We start from the raw sequence: 16528 nt of genomic DNA, 5'->3' as shown, positions 1-16528 counted from the left end.
CCCCCCCAGACTCCTTTTATCTTTTATTTTGCACCCCATCATTTGTGCCCCACCTGCCCTTTCCGACACCAGCTCCAACGAGGAGAGGGAAACAGGCTAACGAAGATCAGCGACCTGTTACGGTGACCTGTGTCCTGGCCCACTCTAGGTCCTCAGAGTTAATCTCACATGGGAGTCAGGACAGTGGTCTGAGATCCTTTGGGTCTCCAGAAAGGCGCAGCACAACCAGGTAAACAGTAGACAGAGGAAACCCTGAAGAAGGGGGAAAAAAAGAAGAAAGAGATGGGTACAGAAACCCAAATGGGGCTCAAGACCACCAGCCTTCCACCAGCACCTCTTGGGACCCATTTTTCATGTGGGACAGAACTCCTGGGGGAAACAAAACCCAAGAGGGTCCAGTTCAGAGCCCTGGGCCATAAATTCTGGCAGGGAACAATCCAGTCTAAGAGGCTAAGACAAAGACAGAGGCACAGACAGAAGGACGGACCGAAGGACGCAGAAAGAACAGGGGAGCACTAGGTTGGGCGTACATTCCCGGAGAGCCTAGGACTGTGGTCCTGCTTCCCCGGGGCTCCCAGAAGAGCGCTGCCCGGACGGACGGAGGGACAGACAGACGGACATCCTGGTTGTCCCAGCCCCGGGAAGCCCCAGCATTGGAGGATGCTCAGGACTCAGGAGAGATGTCGGCGGCAGCCCGGGTACCACCTGCTTTTCTACCTACCTGGCGCGGGATGGAGGGAAGCGGAGGAGCTGGGCGCTGGGTTCCAGCTCCCGCTCGCCGGCTCCGCGGCTCTGCGCGCCCGGTTCGCCCGCGCCGCCGCTTCCCAACGCGTTGCGGCCCGCCCCGCCCCCGGCCCCTCCCCGGCTCCCGCAAGCGGCCCGGCCTCGCCCCCTCGGCCTCCCCGGAGCGCCTCCGGCCGGGGACCCGCGGCTCGGTGCTCGGAGCTGTCCGCCGCGTGGTGCTGAAACCTCCAGCTGGGTCCTGTCCCGCCTGCTCCGAGCACCTAGTCCCAGAGAGGGGGGCCAGCCACGCACAACGGGCTGGGGCAGACACAGAGCTGGGAAGGTCGCAGGGTCCTGGGAGAGGAGCCCAGGAGGTGCAATGGGTCCCCCCCAATCTGCGAAGGCATTAAGTGATGCCTCCAGGGTTGCGGGTGCCAGTGGACAGGTAAGGGTAAAGGGTTTGGTGGGATAAGACTGGTGGGGCGCTGAGCCCTGACTGCTGCTGCTGCTGCTGCTGTTGCTGCTGCTGGAAGTCTGTCCCCTGGCCATCCATCTGTTGTCCCCACCCAGACAGACTGCAGTTCACTTCGCATTCCAGACCTGGGGTGTGGAAGTCTGTATCTTTAGCCCTGCCTGAGAGCGTAGGGGCCTGAGTCACTAGGAGGAAAAGATTAGGTGGAAGGGCAGAAGAAAATGGGTCCTCTTCTTCCTCTGGTGACCTTTAAAATTATCACTCACACACACACACAATCCCGATCTACTCACCACCATGACTTACTCACACACACACACACACACACACACACACACACACACACACACACACACACACACACTCACTCATACACACCATCTATCCAAAAGGTGGTATGGATAGCAGGCGCTAACCTGAGGTGGAGGGTGGGAAGGCAGGTACCAGGGTCAGCACTGAGGGACAGGCTGGTCTGGAAAGGGGTTGGGAGGAAGGGGAGGTGAAGAGGCTCCTGACACTGGCTGCTGCATAGGAGGGAGCAGGAGTTGGAGCCTGAGCAAAGGGAGGACAGCTCTGAGAACATGCTCTTGACTGTTTCCTCCTGCAGCAAGCTAGAGGATATCCCTGGGTCGGGATGCTGGGAGAGCTTGTAGCACCGGTTTATGAAGGATTTGAGGGGGGTCTGCACTCCAGACCTAAGATTCAAGTCCGTGCTATACACATGTGCTAAGAAAAAGGCACTTTATTTCTTGGGGGGGGGGGAACTTGGCTATGCACAAGGATAACTCAGGAAACACTCTTCGATGGGATTCATGAACCTCCTCTGTCTGTCTGTATCTCTCTCTCATACACACACCACTATTTCTCTTCTTCTACAGGTGTCAGCAGAGGCAAGGGTACTTCAGACAAGCTAATGAACACATGCCAAGCCACAGGCCTCCCTGGCACACACACCTACACGTGTGTATGAGCAGCTGGAGATGGGCTTGGGAGGACAGGCTTTCTCTCCAGACACAGAAACCCGATGCCCCACTGCTCTGGGAAGCACAGCTGTGAAACAAACACATCAAACCCAAACAAACACGAACTCCGTCAGTGACAGGAGGCGAGGTGGCAGCAGGATGCGGGTTCAGAGCTGTCAGACAAGGCTGGAGGGACAGAAATGCTGTCTTCCTGTCTCTGAGTCTTCCACTCTTGCTCTCGCTCTCCCTGACTATAGCTCAGAGACTGCTTGTGGGAAGGTGGGGGCTGGGACCCAGGGACAAGGGGCTTTAGAGAGCAGTAGGGTGCTGAGGTGAGAAGTGGGATCCCAGTCACAATACAGCGACCTCCTAAACACAGGCTTTTTTTTTTTCCTTCACTTTTTTTTGAGGGGTCCCTTACCCAGTGATGCTCATGGGTTACTTCTGGTTGGCTCATGGGGCCATAGGTATGCCAGGAATTGAACCCGGGTCAGCAGCATACAAGGCTACTATCATAGGTATTACACACTATGATAACAGGAGGGCTGTTCCATGGCCCACAACCACTGGGCTGTTCAGTTTGTTTGTTTGTTTTTTTGATGCTCAGGGGTTACTCCTAGCTAAGCACTCAGAAATCGCCCCTGGCTTGGGGGGACCATATGGGGCGCCAGAGGATAGAACTGCGGTCCTTCCTTGGCTAGCGCTTGCAAGGCAGACACCTTACCTCTAGTGCCACCTCACTGCCCCCTGTTCAGTTCTACTATAGCACATGAACATTCTGCTCCTCAGCCATCACTCCCCCACTACTGCATGCAGACCTGGAGTCACAGCCAGAGCTGTGCATGCAAACATGGTCTCAGACATAGCAATGTATGTAAATAACTATACAACTACATATAACTCTAACAGTTTTGCATGTGGGCACATACTAGTTGTACACATAAACACAGAACCACATATGTCATGAACAGCTGCACACACATATCTGTAGTGAGACATACAGCTACACAGACCTATATAGATCTATTTGTGGACGCAAAAACACATGGCATATGAACATACAACCAGAGAAACACACACAATTTTAAAAAGAGCTATATACGGATCATTCTCTCGTAACAGCACACCCTGCTAGCCAGACTCACTTACCTGTAATACAACACAGACACACAAAGCACAGTCCCAATCGGTGACATTCATATCCTGAGGCCACTAGCTTCTTCCTCCCTGTCCTACCACCACCCACGACTCCATAGGCGAACCTGAGGCCCATGTGTAGACGGGCACCATGCTGAGGCAAGCAGGGCTGTCCTTACCTGCTGGGCAGACACCAGTGTGAGCACAAGCACAGCAGAGTCACAGACACAAAGGCCTCCCTTGGGAGCCCACAAAGGCAGGCTGGGAGCTCCCACTCCTGAATCCCAGAGGGGCCCCATGCTCAGCTCAGCTCAGCTCACAGCCTTTTGTCCTGCTGTGCCCACTCCCCACCAGCCTAAAGGCTGGTGCAATGAAGGGACAGATCAATTGGGGCCACAAAGCAGGGAGGAGAGGGCCTCCCATCTCTCTTTCTCTCTTCCTAGCATCCATGACTAGATGTCTTCCTTTCCTCAGCCTGGAGGTACTTGTGCCCCTCCGAACCTATATGCAGAGTGCCCCCCATGGCAGAACGAACACACACAGGAAAAATCCAGGTGAAACAAGAAAATCATTTGCTTTATTCTGGTTTCTGGAAGCTCCAATGTGAATCTGAAAAAGATGTAACAGGGTGGCAGCCTCGGGGGCTGAGTGCGGAAGACAGTTTCTGGCTCCTCTGACCCAGGGATCCAAGAGGGCAGTGAGGAGAAGGCTTAGCTAGAGGTCCAGGACAGCGGAAGTCACGACCCCCTGGAAGACCCTGCCCGATAGGGACCAGGGAGGTGGAGGAGGAAGACGGTTGGAGAGTCAGCTTAGTTCCACAGCAACGGCACCACAGAAAGGAGCGGGCCAAGGGTTACTCCTCACCCTTCTCAGGGGTGCTGGGCTCCCGGGACCACTTGACGGCTCCCTGGGGCTCAGCCTCAGGGTTCAGTCTTGGGTCCCCCAGAGGTCCCTCGCCCTCCAGGTCCAGCTCCTCGAAAGATGAGCCACTTGAGCCAGACTCGCTGTAGCTGTGCTCACTGCGGGTGTCACCATCGTCCCAGCCGCGGCCGCTCACCCCAGGGGACAGCGTAGCTGCCGAGGTCTCCCGGCTGCCAGGACCCACCTCCAGGCTCACAGAACTCGTGTCACTCATGGTGTCAGCTCCTGGGCCAGAAGAAAACAGGTTAGCCAGGGCCTCTGCACCCCCTTCTCCTCTGGGGCTAGGACAGAGGCTGCCTGCCAGCCTGCCATGTCAGCTCATGAATAATGAAACCGACCCTAGCTCAGGAGGCCCATTCCAGCTGCCCTCTGCCCTCTGCCCTGACTGGGCCGCAATGACAGGGCAGAGAAGAAGAGACCCAGGAGACGAGAGGGCAGCCTACCCATGCTCCTCTCCGTGATCTGAATTAGCCTCCGCCATCCCCCCCACTCCCACAAAGCCTTCTGTCTCCAACCCCCTGCCCCCCACTTCCCTCCAACAGTCCATTAAGGACCACTCAGCCAGAGGTAAGGAGCTGAGGGCAGAACAAAGAGACCCAACCATGTCCCCTCCTCCACCCCCTACTTTGCCTGGAGAGGCTTGTCCGAGACCAGCCAATCTCACCCAGAGGCAGATGACAGGACTAGAGCCAAGAGGCCTCCCCATTCCTCCCTTACAGGACTCCTTTGCCTCTGGTCCCTGTTGAACTCCAATGTGAGAGAGAGCTGGTGCACAAGTAGGATGGGGAAGTTCTAAGATGTGTCCAGCTAGGTGCACACAACGTGGGTGCTGGGATAGCAGTTTGAGGCTTTCTGCCCTCTTCCTGGGTCACTCCAGAAGACCTGTAGTCACCTTACCCACTCCCGAACCACTGAAAGCTTTTAAGTCACAGCCAAGGGACCACAGGAGCACACGTTGGTGAATGGGGCTGAGGGTCCAGATTGCTCCCAGTCTGCTCCTCCTACCCCCAAGATATCCTCTGCACTGCAGCCCCTTTACCCTCCCTGTTTGGGAACAATTCCTTAATTCATCCCTGCACATCAGAGGAACTGACAGCTGCTGGGGGCAAGGCAGTGCTCCGGCAGCAGAGGGAAGGAATCTGGGGTACAGGAAGGCTAGTACTCCTTCCCAATGTGAGATGGAGGGAGGTAACAGCCAAACCTCATGGAAGGGAAAGGTGGGCTATCAGCCATAGTGATTGTGCTGTGTCAAGCTGGGGTCTGTTTGGCATTTGGACCAGGTCTGGAACTTTCATTAGGCCTCAGTTTAGGACTATGAAAGGGGTGATGTAGCAGGTTTTGTTCCCTCAATCTCCTCCGTCCCAGTAACATGCTACCATGGCAGGAGATGAGCTTTGGAAGTACCAGACTGCTGGCCCAAGGCTCCCTTTCCTGGCTCAGGTCCTAGTCCTGGTTCTGAGGGTGAAGACATTCAGGGATGAACCTGGGAGTAGGGGAATGCGGAGAGACAGTATTTCAAATAAGGTGCTTTCCTTGCACGTGGCAGACCTGGTCTTGATCCCCAGCATCCCATATTAGCCTGCAAGGAGTGATCCCAGAGCGCAGAGCCAGGAGAAATCCCTGAGCATTGCTGGGTGTGGCCCCAAAACAAAACCAAAAGAATGAGCCCAGGCTGCACCCTATCATGTGACAAGGGCCATGTGTCATGGGTCAAGGGCCAGACTCTGGTCCCTCATTGCTTCTTTCCCTCAATGATCAGTGCTCCAGGGGCTCCAGGCATGAAAGGAGCAAAGGCAGGCAACAGTTCTTCCCAAGCCCCATTAAACTGTCACCTTCTCCTGCCTACCCATATGTGGCTCTCTTGGTACCCTGCCTGCCTGCCTGCCTGCTAGCTGCCTCCTCTGTCCCAGCAAGGAGGAAGGCACCAGTGTGTCCCTCAGGTCAGGCCCAGCATGCTGGAATGAGAACAGTCCCTGGAGACATATGGAGACTGCTGGCAAGAGGGTCTGAGGCGGGGCCGGAGAGATAGCATGGAGGTAAGGCATTTGCCTTTCATGCAGGAGTTCATCAGTTCGAATCCCGGTGCCCCATATGGTCCCCCGTGCCTGCCAGGAGCAATTTCTGAGCCTGGAGCCAGGAATAACCCCTGAGCACTGCCGGGTGTGATCCAAAAAACTAAAAAAAAAAAAAAAAAAAAAAAAAGAGGGTCTGAGGCAGGGAAGTGGCATCCCACAAGCCTCCAAGTCTTCCTGCACAGGAGAAAGTTCCAGAGTTCTGTGTTCTAGAGCAGAAGCCAGACAAGTACCCAAACCCCTAGGGGTTGCTGAGCCAGGGGATGAAGCTGCCACCTTCACCCCAATCCCAGTCCCTCCCTTCTCCACTGCCCACAGCCAGCAAAGGAGATCAAATATTCATCGCCTTTCTGGAGCTAAATAATACATCAATGTAATAACAGGCACCAGGCAGCTAATCACCCCCTTTCACCTCTCAGCCCAAGCTGGGGCCCAGCAGGGAGGCGGGCAGGGCCAGGCCAAACTTGGGGTGGCCAGGCACCCACCATTCGCTGCTGCACAAGGGCATGCACCTGGCAGACAGACAACCAGAGCCCGCCCCAGAGTCAGGGCAACCCTGCGAAGGGCGGACAGACCCCGCGGCCCCCCACAGCAGGGGAAGGGCGGGCAGCCTGGTAGGGAGGACAGGCCAAGGAGCTGGGGGCGTGGGAGCGAAGGCTGCAGCCAGCTGTGGCGGGTGTTGAACAGTCCTTCACCACCCCCGGCAGGCAGTGCTTGGAGGAAAGCTGGGTGGGAGGGTGGATGGGCAAAGAAGGGGGGCACAGGCTGTGGAGAGGTCACAAGAGGTCAGCGCACTGTCCAGGGAGCTGCCTGCTGACTGTAGGCCACACAAGTGCACCCACAGCAGGAACAGTGACAACTGACGGCCAGGCACGAGCAAGCGGGTGGGAACGGTGCCCCATGGAGGTAATTAAGTGGCAGATGAAGTTAACAGTGTTGGACATGGCCCCCAGGGAATAGAAGCTGCCTCCTCTCCTCGCATGCCCCCCCCACGTCCCTCTAGGGTGACCTTGGCTGTAAAGACTGAATAGAGCGACTCTACTAAGGAGATATGCGACAGCCATCCCACTTCCCAGAGCTTCGGTCACAAAACACACCATCAGGGCCTATATTATCAGGAGTGATAATATAGCATTAGGGTCTTGCCTTGCACATGGCCAACCCGGGTTCCTCTATGGCATCCTCTATGGATCCCTGAGCAGAGAGCCAGGAATGATCTCTGAGCACCAACAGGTGTGGCCCAAACCCCCCAAAACAGAAAACAAAATCCCACAAAAACAAAACAAAACAAAACAAAACTGGGGGCCTCAGCAAGCACAGATCCTTAGACCCACTTGAATGTTTTCAGCAGCCCACCTTGGCCCAAGGACAGCTTTGGGACACTTGAGGTGCTGGCAGGGCTAACCTTAGGATCTGTAGACTGAGTCTGAGAAGTTAGGCACTCCTCTCCTGGCCCAGGCACTCTAGGCTCTCTGGGGAACCTTTGGCAGGAAGGGTCTCAGATGGAGGTGGGGGGGTGGAAGGGGATATGAGAACACGTCTTCCTCTCCTTACCTTTTTACCTTTCAAATCTAATGCCAACCTTATGCCAACCACCAAATGTGGCCTTTCCTGAATGGCCTTAGCCCCCTCCCTCAAGCATCCAGCTATCTGGGATCTGGTTTTCCAAGGCTACTCATGCTACATCGGAAGGAAATCCAGACAGGGTCTCTAGATCTGTTGCCGGGAGTAATGTGTAGAATTCACATCTAGGTGACATGTGCCTGTGACAGGGAACTCTATGTGTGGGGGTCCTGGGGTAAGTGGCTCTCCTTCCTCCACCAAATACAACTCAGGCACCTCTAGAGCCAACCCCACAAGGGAGGCACCTCCTCCACCATGATCTTGCACATACAAGACAAGGGTTGAAGCAGGGCCCTGCCCGCAACTCCTACCCTCATACCTGTGCCATCCACCTGGGCATCACTGGCCTCCACGGGCCCCCGGTTTTTCCGCTCCATTTCCTTCACCTCAGGCACATAGAAGTCCCCCTGTCGTGCCAGAGGACACATGAAGTAGATCTGGTCTTGCTGATAGATCTCCAGCCGAGGATGGGCACACAGTTTCCGATCCTATTTAGAGAGTGATAAAATGCAGGGGCTGGAGCAACAGTACAGCCAGTACTTGCATGTGGCTGACCCAAGTTCAATCCATGGTATCCCAGATGGCCCACTGAATTCATCAGGAGTAATATCCAAGTGCAGAGCCAGGAGCAACCCCTGAGCATTGCTGGTGTGCCTGAAAAACTAAAGACCCCACTGAGGCTTCAAGTTGCTTGTCCCTGAGTGAACCCTACAACAGTCTATTTCTTATTTCCTCCATTGTGGTTGGCTCTGCCTCCTGGTCTAATCTGCTCCAGGTTCCCAGCCCCTGCCAAGTTGGGCATACAGTACTCTAAAAGCATGCCTGCCTCCCATTCTTCCCCCATACACATACACATACATTTCAGAGACCAATGACTGAAGACACAGGGGAAGATCCCAGGACCCCAGCACTGTTGATCTCATGTGTCTGGGTGTTCCAAAAAGCTCTAGTCTCACTAAGTCGTGAAATAAACGTGGTATGCCAGACCAGCCATGACTAGGGCTCTACCAACTACAGTCTGCATGACTCATGCGAAGTCAAGCTAAGGTCTGACCTGCCAGATTCCCCATTCCTGGATCTTCTGACCCATCAACCTGTATGATACTGTTCAGAAAGGCCACTATCCCTGGCTTAAACTTTAGCCTTCAGGTTCTGCCCTGGTAAAGCACATTAATAACAAAACCTAGACAGAGGACCCAGATGGTTAAACCTTGTCCGGGTCCTCTGCTGCTTTAAGGCAGTACCAACTTCCCAAAGCTAGGCATGCGGTTGGTTTCCTCCCCTTCACCCACTGCGACCCAGGGTTCCAGCTAACAGAGAGGAAGCAGACCCTGAGCAGAACAGCAAAGTAGGTCTTGTACCACCAGACACAACTCCCGGCAGACTGAATCAGCGACTTATAGGACCCCCCACCCCAGTCTTCTTAGCCTGAACACAGAACGGGGGCACAGCCAGCTACCCTGAGGCTTCATGGAACAATCAGAACCGGGGTCAAAAGCATCTCAATGTGGAACCCAGGCCCCTTCCCTGTGATGTGGCGCAATTACCCACTAAAGATGACTGCGAGGCCCCTGCCCTGTCACTGCTCACCCGCCAACCTTCACAACACGGCTATTTATAGCCTCCGCCTGGCTCTCACCACGGGCTCTGAAATGAGCCTTCCACTTAGCTGTAATGAGAGACTTAGCGCCTAGTGGGGAAAAGCCACTCCAGGACTCCGCTTGTCTGCCTGCCTGGCCAACCCTGGGGTTGAGGAACCCCTCCAATTAAAGTGAATGAAGAAGGGTAAGAACACTTTTCCCTGGGGGGAAAAGAGGGTAAGGATGACCCTGAGAAGTTAGCAGAGACAGAGTGCATCTGGGATCTGGGAGCTGGGGGTTAGGGGAGTAGGGGGGAGGCGGGAGGACCAGGCCCAAGATCTAGCTTTAGCTCAGCTTCTAATTCCATGGCATGAGTCAGGGCTCCAGGCAGAGACTTTCAACCGAAGCCTCTGTGTGCACAAGAGCAGAGTGGGCCTTCTTAGCCTCGACACCCCCAGAGTCTGCAATGGGAAGTCATTATTTTTAATAGTTTGAGTCCAATCTTTTTGCCACCTGGGTGCTTTGCTGGGCCATGGCATGAGTTCATGTCCCCGTTTCCCCCCATCTCTGGCCCTCCGGAGGCTGAAGATGACAACACTAGGAATCAGGAATCACTGGCTCTAGGCCCCTTCACAGGCAGCAATTGTATCTGCCACACCTGAGCCTCGCTTGGTGGCCAGACCATCCTCCCTCTCTGCCTGGGACCACTGCCTAACAAGTGGTTCAGGTCTGCGTAGGCTGATTTCAGGCGCCCACCCAGGTGGGAAGAGTCTGAGCTGAGGAGAGCAAGTGTGACGTGTTCCAGGGAACCGAGGCAGCACACTACTACGGAGGACGCAGGGTGGTGGTACTGCTGCTGCTTCTTTCTCAGCAGAGTGAGTGGTGGGTGAGCTGTGTCAGTACTGGTAACAGCTCATGGACTTCTCTATTTAGAGGGAGTCCTAAATTCCCATCTTGTTTGCTCTGGAGTGGGCTGGGGAGGACAGTTTGAAGTGTATCTGAGGGGTTGAACTCCTGAAGTCAGTGCCTACTGGCAGCATTAGCTGACTTCTTCCAGTTAGATGGGGACTATGATTCTCTCTGCCTTGGAGTCTGTGTGGGAGTGTCTCTGGCTTCTGACCTTACCAGATGGCCAATGGCTTCAGTGGTCAGAGCAGATGCCCCCATCCCAGTGATTTTCTTTAAACCTCTGACCATCTGAGCTGTGGGAGTGGGTGGGCTCCCGGTCCATTCAGGCTGCATTCCTGAGCTGTACCTGCCCAGTGTGCCATTGACTGAGTGCCCTTGGCAGTCTGTTCTCCAAGGACTCCCTGGGGGTGGCTGAAGAGGAGGCAGCTGGCCTTGCCTTCCCCCAATGATTTTCAATATTTACCAGCTCACTGGCATGTGCTGGTGCCACCATCCCTGCTGTGCCATGAGGGCCTGAGAGATGAGCCCCCAGTTACCCTCTGGTCCCTTGGAGGCTACAACTGACTGGGGAGCGAAATAGACATGTCTGTCCTGCCTGTTTAACTTCAACATTTCCCTTCCAGTCCCTATCAGCCTCATTGTTTTTCAATGGGCAAAGAACGAAGAAGGGGCTCCCAGGAGAGGCAGCAGGAGCAATTGGAAGCCCCTTCCCTTGTGAGGGCCTGGGTGGCAAGTTTGTTTCTTTGCCTCTTTCCTACCCTTCTCTGCCCAGTCTGGATTTTGATAGGACCCAGCAGGTGTTAAAATGATTTGGGGCTGAGCCATTTTAATTAGCTCCATACCTCCCTCCACCAGGGCCCCCAGGTGTCAGGGTAGGACAGGGCTGAAGTTGGGTAGAGGTTGCCACTCCAGGGGGCGGGGGACAGGCTTGGGCAGCTGGCGCTCCCTGTGCGGGATGCCGTGAGGAGAGAGGATTGGGCAGGGCAGGGAAGGCGGTGTAGCCAGGACACAGTTTTCTCTCCCTCCTCTGACTCCCTTGTTCCTCTGTTCTCCCTGATGGCTTTGAGATGAAGGCAATGGCAAGGATGGAGGAAGCAGTTTCCATGGTAACGGGCTGTCCACAGCCAGGCAACTTCAGAGCTGGGCTCTCCGGAGAAGGCAGATGCGCAGAGCAGCCGCAGAGCTCCCTCCCGCCTGCCAATGAGGGGGCTGCAGAGCAGGTGGCACAGGGTGGCTGCCTGGTGCTGCCCACCCTAGTGCCCTGCCTACAGGGCAGAGGGAGGGTGGAGAGAGCATGCTGCAACTGCCCACCCATTACTGCCACCTGAGGGTGAGGGGTCTTGAATGTTAGCCAGAGTTGGGGTAGGACCAGTCTGCCCCTGGAATTTCTGAGGTGGAATGACAGGTAGCTGATGGACTCTCACAGGTTTCCCTGTGAGAACGGGTCCCTTTGTGTGCCTAGAATACAGGGATGCTAGTGAAGACCATTCCTGGACTGGGCTAGGACTTCTTGCCACCCCGTGGCCTCAGGTTCCCCAAAGGACAAGGCCACAATGCAGTCAAAGCTGGGTCCCACATTTCCCCCAGGAGTTCTAGGCCCAGAGAGGGATGAAATCAATTCCCGTGCCACCCATAACAGCCCTCTACCTGCTGGGGTAACCCTCTGCTCCCTTTAGTGGCCCAGTTCTACTCATCTCTCCATAACAGGCTGGACAGCCCGGCAGCCACCCAGTCAGCAAACAGCTGTTGCATCCCACCCGAGGTGGCAGCATCTTCTCACTGGGTGAAGTGAGGCATGCTTATTTTTAATTACACAGATACAACATGCACCCGCCTGCACACAGCAGTGGGGGCTCAGGCCCTGGAGGCCCCTCAGGCAGCCGGTCGGCATGGTATGTGCTAAGTGATGGGGGAAACACAGCAGGGGCTATGGCTGGGAGATGGCATGTTGTTATTATTCTGCCAAAGAACTTCCGTCAACTTCCCTCTCCCCAGCTCACTTTCACCCTCGCTGGGCTTCCCAACACCCTCTGGCCCAGAACCTGAATCTGTGTGTGGGGCGGGAGGTGACAGTGGGAGACAACTCTGGGGGCCTTATAAGTGCCAGCAAGGGTGGGTCCCCCACTTAAGAGCAGGAGAACCAAGATTCTGAAAATTACAAAGGAGCCAAGAAGTAAGATGGGGCTGTCAGGGAGAGGCGAAAAGGGGCACAGAGTATTGCACACTCGAGCCAGCACCTTGGTCTGATTTCTGACAAACCGGAGGCTTCTCTCTGGGTTCCAGAGACTTGGTCCAGGGGTTAAGGTGCATGTCTTAACACATGGGAGATCTCAGTTCAATTCGAATTCAGCATGTTCTCCTAGACACTGCTAGGTAATCCCTGGGACTTAGGACCAGAGCAACAGCACATCCTTAGCCCCAGCATTAAATCCCCAGCATAGTCGGTTAAGAATCCCTGGGAGAGGCCCACTGGACCTTTAAGTAGCACCTAGGAAACCCCCCAAAAGAAAGAGACAGAAAAAGGTGATCTCAAAAAAAAAAATTAAGAACTGAAAAATATACAAATACTACTATTCAGGGCCAGAGCAGTCTCACAAGCAGTAGGGTGTCTGCCGTGCACGCACTAACCTAGGACAGACCGTGGTTTGATCCCCCAGCGTCCCATATGGTCCCCCAAGCCAGGAACAATTTCTGAGTGAATAGCCAGGAGTAACCCCTGAGTTTACCGGGTGTGCCCCCCGCCAAAAAAAAGAATACTGCTATTCAAAAACATTTGTATACTTGAAAAATATTAAATAAAAAAAAACTCAACTCCAAAACAATAGAGAAACTACTACTGCCAGTTAGATCAGAAATTAACAAAAGCACGAACCATTCCGTGCACCAGCCAGCTAGTGAGGAAAGAAATGAAAGCAAGATGAGGCTCTTTTTGGGTTGGGCCTAGCCCAGTGCTGGTGTGGGTGGCCCACCTGGAAGGCAGAGGGGCTAAGCCTGGGAGGGAGCATGGGGAAGACTGCGGAAAGGGGAAGTGTGAGAGAGTAGAGCAGGGAGGCGGGTGCTTTGCCTGGCACCCTAGCCTGCAGTGCCTGCTGCTGTCGCTGCCTGAAGACTTTTCATTTTCACCTCGGAGCCGGCGGCTTGCCACACAATTTACACCTCTGCTCATATTCCTGCACACCTAGGGCCTGGCTTCCTGGGAGGGCCATACAGGGAGGCCAGGGCAGTGGCCAAGACCAGGATGGACCTGGCATGGAGGGCCAGTGAGGGCGATTCCCTCCAGGAGCCACAGGCCATCAAATGCCCTGGTAGTGGGTGGTCATGGAAGCTCTGGCCTTATAGCTTTGCTCAGTCTTTTCTTTCCACAGGGCCCAGATGGCAGGACTAGAGGCTCAGGAGACTTGGGGGGGGGGAGACGACATCCCTGGGGAGCTCAGGGGCTTAGACCTCAGATCCCCCCACCCACGCTCCATACCTTCCCCAAATCCAGTCACTCTTTGCAGCAGTCAAGGACTTTGAGTCACATCCGGCTCGAAAGCTGATGAAAATATTGCTGATTGATTATCCAGCAGCAGGAAGACTGCTCAGTGCAGATGGAGCCACAAAGCCAAGCACCTGGGAGTCAGAGGAATTAAGATGTGCCAGAAAGGGAGGACAGGAAGGTAAGTGGGGGCAGAGAAGTGAGGAGGGGGAAGCAGGGACGGAGGGCTAAGAGGAGACCTCAAATTTCTCATCTCCTCTTCAGGGAGTGCCTGACTTTTTCGCTCACCCTGAGGGAAGGGTTTCCCAGTAGGTGGTGAAGCTCCAGCATCCTGTCTCGGGCACAGCCAGCCTTTCCTCTGGTAAGGACTTGGCTACGGGGCAGCTGTTTTCTTCTGAAGGACAAGCCCCCGCCTCACAATCTTTCTCTTCCACATTCCCAGAACCCCAAGGTTTCTGCAGAAGAGCAACAGAATTCTTCCTTGGCAAGTTCCATCTGCCTAGGGGAGAGGCTCCCTCTGGATTGGTGACGGCCCAGCCTCACAGCACTATCCAGACAGGCCTCAGCCCCCAGGGTCCTGCAGGGCTGCCAAGCTACCACATCCAAGCTGGTATTTTGAGAGTGGCGACTCCCACGCCCGCCCCAGCAAAGGCTGGCTTTGTGCTTCAGTCCTGGGGTAGCAGAGTGGGGAAGGGTTGAAGCCGGAGACACAGAGGAGTAGTACGTTCCAGGGCTGAGGCCAGCAGAGGGAGAAGTGTGCCTGTTCTAGTGTGTTGTCCCCTTACCTTAGATGGGAAGCCAAGGCCCTGGCCTGGAGGTGTCTCCTCTTAGTTTGGCGGTATTTGGCAGGGGAGAGTCCATGCTAATCTCAGCTAACTTCTGCCACCTTCATTCAGAGTTGGCCTGGAGCCTCCTGATATTCCACCCCATTGTCATCTGCTCCAATCCTATTCCAAAGCTGAGCCAGAAAGCTGTGCCTCACCCTCTCACACACTATTAGTGGATCCCTGAAATCTACAAGAAACAGTCTCATTTTGGGGTTCATACGTTTGCGTCCCCACACACCCTAGCTACAATGTCTATCCAAGCCATGCCCAAGTCAGTGCTTCTGTCTGATGTGCCTTGCCACCTAGGGAACATTACCCATGCTTCCAGAGCCCTAAAGCTCCCCTCACACAAAGACCCATGGTGCCTTTCCCAGTCAATCTATTCCTCTCCTCCTTCCCTCAAACTTCAACATGGAAATGGGGGAAGAGAGGTGGGGAAGAATTTTAAAACTTTTCTCTCAGCTCCAGGTCCTGACACCACTGAGAATGCCCTCCTCCAGTTGGCAGGTGGCAAGCTGACAGGGAATCTGGCACTGGAACCCCAAGTGAGGGAAGCCTGGGAATGGAGCTGCTGCTTCCAACTCCTGGTGAGTGAGAACAAGTTTCAATAAGGCACTTATGGCAGCAGCTGCTTTCTAAAGCCAGCCCTAAGGGGTAGCTACCCAAATGGGTAGCCAGGCTCTTCCTACCAGTCTCTCAGATCAAGGCCTCAGCCTCCAAGACTGAAAATGGCCGGACAGTATTGGACCACAGTGCTTACACACACACCCCAAGTGGACCCCAAATTCATGACAAGTCCATAGCTTCCCAGACCCAATCCCACTCATGGGTTGGGCAGAGTGGCAGTTATTAGCCCATGGGACCCAGTCTGGATTCAGTCACAACCTCATCCCTTGAACTTGAGTAACCTTCCTCTGCTGGCCTCAGGCTCCCAGTCTGAAAAGAATGGGGATACTGGCTTTGACTAAGACCCTTGACTTCTTCCTAGCTGGTTACCCCTTACCTTGAACAGTAAATAGTGAACCACCAGGGGTCACTCTGGAGCATAAAGTCAAATCAGCCTCTGAGCACTCCTGGGCTCAGCCCAAACCCACCCTTCTCTCCAGTCCTCACCCCTAAATAGATCTAAAACCATCTACATTCCCTCCAGCAAAGTTGATAGGCATGAAGACTCAAAAGTACTCCAAATTTCACACATTGAATTTTCATTCTCAATGACACAGCTTGTTGTGTAGTTAGTTCTAACTCCAGGGTTGAACCAAGTCACACACCCCGGCCCCCCCCCCCCCCATTTCACTCTAAATTACCTAGGAGGTATAAGGCAAAGCAACAAAATATCCACAGACAGTCCTCAAGTCCTGCTCATCTTCTGGAAACTGACTCCCAGGCCACACAGCTCAGTAGCCTGACTCATTCCGGCAGGTTCCCTGTTGCTGAGAACCCAGCAGGTGGATACCTGTGCCACTGCCCCACATCACCCACCACTCAAAAGTTTAGTCCCCACCACCCTAGGAGGATCTCTACCCTGAGTCTGCCAGGGTCTCCACCACATCCAGCTTCTAGTCAATCATGCTCCTCAGAAACACTCAGGGACCACTCCTGGAAAACCTGTCTGCTTAAAGCCCTGGGGCTTCCCACTCTACTCACACAGCAACACTCCAGGTCCAAAGTACACAGCACAAAAATGTGGCTGACCCAGGCTGAAATGTGGGAATGACCAGCTACTGAGTGCTACCTCGTAGCAGTGAAGTTTTCAAACTAGGTAAGCCTCAGACATCCTCCTCCAATGAATTCACCTGGTTTGGAAAAGCCAGAAGCAGAGCT

At 54.6% G+C, this 16528-nt stretch overlaps 1 protein-coding gene across 1 annotated transcript in view; it reads right to left on the bottom strand.

Annotated features, from left to right (window-relative positions):
• Window positions 1-3849: 3849 nt before the first annotated feature.
• TEX264 (testis expressed 264, ER-phagy receptor) overlaps window positions 3850-16528 on the bottom strand; it is a 33245-nt gene continuing 20566 nt past the window's right edge. The window contains exons 5-6 of the mRNA XM_049776704.1: window positions 8230-8398; window positions 3850-4440 (exon numbers count right to left, since the gene is read on the bottom strand). Coding sequence (XP_049632661.1) covers window positions 4148-4440; window positions 8230-8398 — 462 coding nt within the window. The 3' untranslated portion in view covers window positions 3850-4147. The remainder of the gene's footprint in view (window positions 4441-8229; window positions 8399-16528) is intronic.

This window comes from Suncus etruscus, chromosome 7, assembly GCF_024139225.1.
Source record: "Suncus etruscus isolate mSunEtr1 chromosome 7, mSunEtr1.pri.cur, whole genome shotgun sequence".
In the NCBI taxonomy this organism is placed as follows: domain Eukaryota; kingdom Metazoa; phylum Chordata; class Mammalia; order Eulipotyphla; family Soricidae; genus Suncus; species Suncus etruscus.
This window is presented reverse-complemented; position numbering and strand designations above follow the sequence as displayed.